The sequence below is a fragment of the Lipophrys pholis genome (genome assembly GCF_963383615.2).
Source record: "Lipophrys pholis genome assembly, chromosome: 9".
NCBI lineage: Eukaryota > Metazoa > Chordata > Actinopteri > Blenniiformes > Blenniidae > Lipophrys > Lipophrys pholis.
This window is the reverse complement of record NC_137639.1, coordinates 23242360-23251190: the sequence shown is the minus strand read 5'-3', so window position 1 is coordinate 23251190 and position 8831 is coordinate 23242360. Positions and strand designations below refer to the sequence as shown.

The window sequence follows — 8831 nt, the reverse complement described above, 5'->3', positions numbered from 1 at the left end:
GATGCCAGGTCGCCCAGACCCTGCTCGTCAGCGTTCAGGTCAGTTGGCTGGACGCTAATGATGTATAATGGCTTCGTCCTTGGCAAAGAAAGAAACTCAAACAAAAATTGTGTACAAATTGACTGCAGCGCTCCCCGGTGTCTCTGCCTCTATAATTTGATCCCTATACAGTGTGGGAGGGCTCAGCTGGGCGCCATTATGTGATGACCTTCTTCTATACTGAGACACATTCACACCCTCACTCCCCCCTTTTATTTTTTTTTTTGCAGATTCCTGTAATTTCTTGGTGTTTTTCTCTCTTTGTTTTTCTTGGCAATTCTCTTTTATGCTGCCTTTTCATATCATCGCTCTCATTTTGCCAGATTTGATGCTGAGAAGAGAATTCAAACTGCTCAGATCAATACTGTAAAAACTCATCTGCCTCGTCTCTGAAAGATTTTTTTTTTTTTTGCCCTCTGCTATCGATCCTGCCCCCCTTTTCCTCCCTCTGACTCCCACTCAGATCTGACCTGGCTCGGATGGCTTCAGATTTTGACAGTCAGTGTTGTTATCCAGCGTTGGTTTCCAGAACGATGGTTTTTAAGTGGGGTTAGGGTGGAGGGGCAATAACACCCACTAACACCTCCTTTCTGGGCTCCACCCTTCAAATGTGTCCCTGATCTCTTTCTGCAGGTCTCTTTTCACAGTAAAATGCAATATTCTGAAAAACCACTTAAACGGGTGACACTAGAGCAGTTCACAATATTAGTCAGACAGGACGAGTACTCAAACCGGTGATTCAGAGTACATGTAATGCATACTGGGATACTGAAGGCCTGCCAAAGTCAGGGCAGATTTAATGGTGTGATCTCAAAAACGAGTGCATATAGTTTGTTGCTTAGGCTCACTGTGCTACAATATTCAGTTCTGTATCTTATCCACTGTACAAAATGTCCCTGACAGGATCCAGTCCCTGTAAATCGTCTGTGAAAACATGATCTCATTACAAGAGAGCGTAAGCTCACATGTGCAATACAAACTGTAAAGTAGCGTATGCATTTTACCACCAGTACTTTTACAGTAACTGATCATAATTTTATTAACGCAGTGCCAATTGTTGACTTTTTTGAGTATGTCACTTTCGTTGTTCTTGACAACCGTTTCAGAGTTTGTTGACATGCGTCCACAATGCTGGAGTTGTATTCCCCTTTAATGCTTTATCTTACATAGATGACTGGTCTGCTGCTGTCTGCAAGATGTCTCGTTATTATTTATTTGTTGATGCTGAAAACTGCTGAAAATTCTCTTTGAAGGAGTGCGTTCAGTTAAAAACAACAGGTGAACTTAATGAAACTATTCTATTCCAGCAATGCAACTATGTGCACACTAATTACTTTTCTAAGTGACAATTTTTTTTTTTTAAGTTGCAAGTTTTGAGAAAAAAATGCACTCAAGTATTATTTTATCAACTTGCAGCAAAGTGTTTGACTCACACACGGGTAGAAATACCATCTCATCTCTAAGTGGGGACTCCAACGATCTTCTTCCAAGGAAATCCAACCTGCAGTTGCACTGTGGCGCCCCCTGTCTACAACTAACAATTCTACAGTGCACTGTTGAAAATGTCACCACCTTTTCAAGTCTCCAATCTTTGGCCTGATCTGCAGCCACTGAGCCTCTTCTCACCTCTGTTTTTCACCCCTCTGGCAGGTGTGCACAGATGTTGAGTGCCTGTCTGTTCTCAGGAGAGGCCTCTCACCAGCTGCTCTCAGTCGTTCGTTGCACGAGGGCCTTTGCGGGGTCAGGCCCCTCTCCGTCACGGCGGCTGTCAGGTGTCACAGAGGTCCGGCCCTGCCTGCTGCTCTTTCGCGGCTCCATGTCAGCTCACAGCGAGTCGAACAGGCTGCCGGCATCGCGCTCCGTTTACTACCACAGGTAATCTCATGCCCACAGGAGCGTCAACCAGCCACACACAAAATATATTTATAACAATAATGAGTCATATGAGTGAATAAAAAAGATTTGAGGTCTAAAAAGGTCAATTGACCTCATATTAAACGTGAATCTACGAGATTGACATGACACATGTCTAACTGAGACAAAGATATGTGTATCATAGTTTTATTTGTGTTCATAGTTTGTCCTGTAATGATACTTCACGTCCTGTTGTTGAATCAATAATTTGGCATTTATGTTTTTATTGTGCAGTTGACGGAACATATAGAGACAATCAGGTGGGGGGTGTAAGAAATACAATTACTTATATCTATGTATTATGATTAACACACCATATTCACAGTATACAATTTGCTCATGGGTACGTCCACAGTTTGAATTAATATTCAAACCTTTTGTTCTTCAATTTACAGACAATAAATGTATTCTTTTCTACATGGTGGTGTAGTGGTTTACACTCTTGCCTCACTCTGAGAATATTCTGGATTAGAGTCCAGTTGTTGATCTTCCTGTGTGGAGCTTGCACGTTCTCTCAACCTGTGCATACGTTTCAGCCACACTGCAACCCTGAGATGTATTGTCAAGAAAGACGTTTTGCAGAACAGATATTTTGTTCTTTTGTGGGAAATGTAAACAAGTGTTTAGTCCAGACAGTGCACAGACTTCTTGTCCATGAGAGTTCAGACTGTTTGAGCTTTATGTTTGGACTCCACCATGCAGCGACACGGCCTTATTTTCCTTCAGCTTCATTTACTCCGCTGCCCCAGAAACTGAGACGGGCCGTTCAATGGTTCTATCAACCACCTCCATGTGCAGCGCCACGACCTTGTCAGCTCCATCAATGGAACTACAACCACACGTCAAAAGTCAGCGACCTCCTGGCAGCTACAGGCCCACTGCTTATACAGCGACATGAGCAAAGAGCTCATTATAACAGTGAGGCTCTTTGGGGTTTTTTTTTTAGATCATGTTAACTCATGTTGACTTTACCTGGACATGTTCAGTCGATCGTCGCTGTTGGTCATCGGTGTATTTAATTATGACAAAGTCGTGAGGTTCAATGGTTGTGATCAAACTGAATCCATTAGTTTAGTTTCTGAAAGGGGTCACACCAACACCAAGTCATGATTTCCCCTATAGTACCGACTCAGATTAAAGTTTTTTAAATAAATCGCTGCACTACTCAATCTAATCTGAATTTATTATAGTTACATAATCTTTAAGGCATTGATGGAAAATCCTGATTATTTCTTTAGGAAATTGGCAGGACAAAAATAAAAAGTGGCTGTGAAATTGTGCAAGATAAAGGTGTAGTGCTAGCGTTGAATGATGACATCAATACAGTGATTAAAAGTTGAAGCACTATTCGATTTCATTTTAGTTTTGATCGCAAACGTAAGAACATAAAATGTTGTGCTCAGTTGTGCTGTAAAGATTTAAATGAAATATACCGAGCTGCAGTATATTGCAACAATTGAGCCTGATCATAAGGAGGAATAAGTTTACGTTGTGGGCCTTTGTATGCAGTCTCCATGTTCTCACTGTGCAGTTTGTTTGCCCGGTGATGGACAAGTCCCCCCCCCACCCCCATTGTGTTCAATGCCTCGACCCATTGTCAGCTGGGATTGGCTCCAGCACTTGGCCCTCGGTAATCACACACACTCACATTCTCTGTTTGCCACAAATTTATTTGGTAGTGTGCAATCAAGACATTAAAAAAAAGTAACCATGGCAACAAGTGTTCTCACTGAATCACTCCCTTCACTGATTACATTTCTTCAGTGTAAACCTAAAGTCGTGCAAGAAACACTGTGCCAACAGCCGATATGCCCACGATCCAATGAAGGAGGGGCAAGCGACGGTGTGTCACAATTCTGATTCCCGTTATTCTGACTTGACCAGAATTCACCAAAACCGTTTCAACGAACAAACACACCGTTCACATTGTGTCCATTGTATAAGCAAAGCCAATGACGACTTCTGAACCCCACTGAACCTGAGACCCTGCAACCCCAACACCATGCGGGCTTCAGCAGGTGATCATGACATCATTGTCCAGCTTTAGAAGCCACGCCCACTTCACCATGGTACTGATTCAGAAGCATCATTGTAGCTGTAGCATGAATAATCAATATGTAATCATGCAGAGTGCAGCTTTTACAATATAAAACACTTTGGTAAAAGAGCAATATAAGATGTAATTCCCAGCTTAAGCCAGTGTTTTATGTTTTAGAAATAGTGGACTGTTTTCACAGAACATTTGCATAAATCCATACCACTAAGCAACCAGGCCTCATCTTGACCCTTCTTATAAATGTGTGCATATTCATTGGAGATTGCAATGCCAGAAAATATGAAAAGGCTTTTCACAGAATATCAGATATTTACCATGTTTAAGTATCTATTCATCTGAAAGGATGTTGCAATCAAATGTCTTTTACCAGACAAAAGACATCCAAGAATCTTCTCAAGATGAAGAGACTGGATGACAAGCACTTGTGATTTTCTATTTTTATTTTTTAAATCAAATTACCCCAATTTTATTCAGAAGAATCACATATGTTGTGCTCGCTGGGCATAAATAAGGCGAGGGATTTCAGTGGATTGACAACTGGTTATATTACATGATTTGTATTCCAGTTCGCCTCATCTTCCCTCCTCTGCTTCAGCTCTGTGGCAGTGTCACTTCATGTCCATCAAGTCGCTCCCTTTCATGCTCGTGTGTCCAACCAACTAGTGCTGTTTCCTCCTGAAGGAGCATCCTAGAAGACACAAAGAAAAATGCAGCTCTGTTGAGGAACATTTAAGACCATATCTTATAGAACCATTAGTCAAACTTTCAAGCCCTCCTAAAAAATAAAGGTGGCAGGAATACTGCATGAAGCAAGTGTCTCTTAATTCTAATATGTTTGTTCACAGCTGTGATTCACAAGAACTTGCAGAATGAAATGTTGGATCTTAAGATAATGAAGTAGTATGACAATATGGATACTTCAGAAAGAACACACAAAGATATCATGGATAAAGATGTTTCTTCTCATTGCACATTATGACCACTTTGATATGACATTTCTATAATGGTGAATAAATTCAGATTGCTTTATAAAGTCTCCAAGAGTGCAAGTAGCTTTGGAAACTTAACTCAGTACAACACATTTCAATCATTTGCATAGCGAATATTTCTAGTGTGTTGCAAGCTGCATAGTTTTAACCACCTATACATTTACAAAAACTAGAGAAAAAACAATGCGAATTAGCAGCTGAGCTCCAGCCAGTGAAGCAGAGAGCTCATTCACTGATAACAGACACAAGAACACTGAAATTCATGCCATCTGCCTTATCAGAGACTGAACCACTTTCCCAAACAAGTGTTTTAGTGCCCAGACCTGCCGCTGCACCCATAGTAACTCAGAGCGCAGCACCTTGAAAAGCCCTCGGTTTCCACGGCAGCAGATCGAGTGGGCGGGACGCCGAGGAGCTTCAGGAAAAACAAACCTTGGCCTCCAACTCAACCAGTTCACTGAGGAATGGTAAAAAGAGCCCCGCCCTCTCACATGGGAACAGTTTGGCCTTTTTTCTGAATCCAATACCGGATCTATTCTACAGAAATGTGTTGTAACTGTGCTTGCGGTGGATTGTGTAGAAATTGATCGGTGCTGATGAATCTCTCTCACAACCACAGGAGTTGCTGTACGCCTCGATAGACACCCTGTTCATGACTGACACAATGAACAGGCAACACAAAGGCGTGGGTGTGGGAGTCAGTCTAATTCTGCTTGTTGCTCGCCAGGACAGATTATCCAGTCTGTCCTGATGCTAAATGTCTATAATCAGTTGAGGTACAACTGTGACATTTTGTTTTTTTTATATAATAAGACATTTAAACAGTGAAAACAAAAGGTTAAAAACTTGCAGTGAATCTCCTACCATACAATATATTGGAAGAAAAAGAGTTGAAATTATGCCAAATGTTGCCAGCTTGTGCTTTCTTAAAAAAATAAAGATTCTTAATCGTCAATATCTCAAAACTAATTCATTGTGAAAGATAAACAACACAGAGGCTTTTAGAATGAGTATCAGCTGTGAAAAGTCCAGATATAAAAATTCAGAAAGTTCGGAATTAACTACAAACATTTGATTTAATAAGAATAAACACCCGTAAAGTCCCCAAGAGGGTTTATACTTTTAAAGGGCATCTTCATCATCTGTGTGTAATAATTAAATCTCTGTGCAACGTTGAAAACATACCGAATGCTCATGTTCTAGATTCAAATACCATTTAGGGCAGGGTTTGTTTTATTTGCCTCTTAGAGGTTGATTTATGTTCTGTTAAGATATGAACACGCACAAAGCCATCAGTCTGTACTCTGCATTCATGACGTTTACAGTTTGAAGCACACGTGCCTGTTCGTGTCCATATGCAGAGCACTGATGAATAATTCATTCTTGTGTAACAAGTACATACATTGCATTAGCCTTGAGAGATTTCTGCAGGTAACACGTGCTGCGATTCAAACCCGATTCCCCCACCAATGAAAGTCATAAAGGAATCCAATATGAACTACTGTGAATTAACTTTTATATTTGCCCCTCGCATTTGGCAAATGGTCAATTTTAAGCACAAATTAAACAGTTGGTTTCTGGATTATCTCATAATCATTAGCTTTATATAGATCAACTATGAACAACTTAACTTTAACCCATTTAAAATCACTCTTAAAGCTGCACGATCAGTAATGTGTGATTAGTATTGTGTGGCGGCATGGCTCGGTTGGTAGAGCGGTCGTCTCCCAATCAGAATATTGCAGGTTTGATTCCCATCTCCACTTGACAGCGCCTTGCATGGCTGCAGCCACCGGTTGGCATGTGAATGTGATGAGCAATGTAAAGGGCGTTGGGGCTGCTCACGCAGCTAAAGACAGTATATAAGTGAAGTCCATTTACCATTTTTGGAATAATTCCATTTGAAATAAAAGCAAACACGTCTATGATGTTAATCTCTTAATGCTTGCAGATTTGTTCTAAATAACCGTGCTCTTTCTCTTGCCTCCTGTTCACACCAGATGTGCCTGAGGTGACCCCGGTGCAGGTTCTCGTACCTTCTGTCAGTCGAGCCTTCCCTCCCGTCGGCTGGCACAGGACCGTCGAACAGCCGACACACAGCACTACGGTCTGAGCGTGGCTGAAAACTGTGGTGATCTTGTAGCAACCTGCAAAATGCATGCAAGCATCTCATGAAACGTTTTGCAGAACGAGAGCTGCCAGCAGCCAAACACCTTCACACACACAAACAAAAGTACTTGTTTACACTGTAGTTGCAGCCGTTTGTGTGAAAGAGCCACATGAGAAACTCTTCATACAAACAACCACAACAGTTGCTGTTTGCCTTATTTGACACCCCGATCACTAAGGGAACAATGAGAGGGCAACACATAAAGGCAAATGAGAAGTGGAGTGCAAAACTTGTAGTTTGAGCATTTTGTTTAAAATCAAGACTCCAAATCTCATGGAGGAACAAGTGGGTAGATGTGGAAGTTGGAAAGACCTACCTGGACATTTGACGTCCATAAAATACGAGTTGGGACTCTGAACCAGACGTTTCTTCTTGTGACTCCTCTTCTCCTCCTCGGGGCTGGGGTGCAACAGATCTTTGGCAAGCTGAAAAAAAGAAACAAATATGATGAGCCATCAGGTTAAATATCACTAAAGGAGCATTTAATTACAACTATAAAACCACAAACATTAACAGAGAACTGTTTACAACGTGATAACCGAAAGAGGTCCAGTTAGTTTCAGTTGTAAGATACAAGATGTAAAGAAAGTGACTTTTGAAAAAAGAAACAAAGGACATTTGAGTACAAAGACTGTGGCGAGACTGAGGGAGACATGTTGGAATGTTAAAACGGAAAATTCACAATAAACCCACCAACAACCAAAATATGTTCATATTTGTCAATGCGGGCCAACAAAACGATCTTATCCATCTTTAATCCAGATATCAAGAGAATATATCCGGAGATATAGAGACGGGCACCACGCGGAGCCGCGTGCGCTCCGACACGTGCTTCGCCATATTGCCTCCGTTCACTTCTTTTTCATTTTAGATTAAAATAACATCAAACCTTTACCGTCCCACACCAACAAAATCGACTTTTACCGTGCGACATGTTTCAAATCGAAGTGTATAAACAGAAAGCAGAGGAGACGGGCTGGTACTTACAGGCATGTCTGCGTGTTTAGTCTCGAACAGGAAGTAAAGATTTTGTCTCAACCGGAAACTGTTGGCGGAGCGAGAGGAGGAGCCACGTGCCTCCATCCTCAACCTAAAAACATGGTTTCCCCGTTGTTACTGTTGATATATTATTTAACTCTATATTGTTCACGTATTGTCTCATAACGTCTTTATACTACTTTGTGTATACAATATTGTATTATATTTGAGTATTTTCATATTTAACTTTACACATCTGACATTGTCCATTATCTTCCTTATAGGAATTTCCTCCAGGCATTAATAAAGTGGGTCTGATTCTGATTCATTTAGTTTTTATGGAGCCAGCTAACACTAGAGGATGGCAGGTTACACCCTCCGCAGGTCACCAGACCATCACAGGGCAAATACAGAGTGACAGACAAACACACACACTTACACTCACGAAGGGGCAATTTAGGGTCACCTCCAGGAGGTGTTTTTCCCTGCACTGGCTGTCTATGTGTCAAAGGATTGACTTCAAAATCTTACTTTTTGTGAATGACCTTGGGCCTAAATACATCTCAGATTTACTTCATCCTGACCCCCGAGGTCCTCAGGAAGAGGTTTACTAAGGTGTTCTCATAGTCAGAGGCAAACAAGGTGAAGCAGCTTTTAGTTATGACACTCCTGAGGACTGCTGACA

The 8831-nt window shown here is 41.4% G+C and overlaps 1 protein-coding gene across 2 annotated transcripts; it reads right to left on the bottom strand.

The window, feature by feature from the left end:
- Positions 1-3608: 3608 nt before the first annotated feature.
- On the bottom strand, positions 3609-8210 carry rps27.2 (ribosomal protein S27 isoform 2). Of its 2 annotated transcripts, none has more exons than XM_080472323.1 (4): positions 8156-8210; positions 7485-7593; positions 7035-7145; positions 3609-4697 (listed from the first exon to the last, which is right to left on the bottom strand). In XM_080472323.1, the coding sequence occupies exons 1-4, from the start codon at positions 8159-8161 to the stop codon at positions 4669-4671; spliced, it is 255 nt and encodes an 84-aa protein (XP_080328449.1). In that variant the 5' UTR covers positions 8162-8210; the 3' UTR covers positions 3609-4668. The 2 variants fall into 2 exon arrangements, with proteins under 2 accessions (XP_080328449.1, XP_080328448.1); XM_080472322.1 differs by having other exon boundaries at positions 7862-8165.
- Between the last annotated feature and the right edge of the window lie 621 nt (positions 8211-8831).

Bases quoted from the DNA above. Each gene is read 5' to 3' on its own strand.
- rps27.2 (XM_080472322.1), bottom strand. From the start codon at position 7,882: ATGAACATATTTTGGTTGTTG. The intron at 7,146-7,484 runs GTAGGTCTTTCC...TGCATTTTGCAG, and splicing joins TATGGACGTCAAATGTCCAG to GTTGCTACAAGATCACCACA. The intron at 4,698-7,034 runs GTACGAGAACCT...TGTGTCTTCTAG, and splicing joins GAAGGCTCGACTGACAGAAG to GATGCTCCTTCAGGAGGAAA.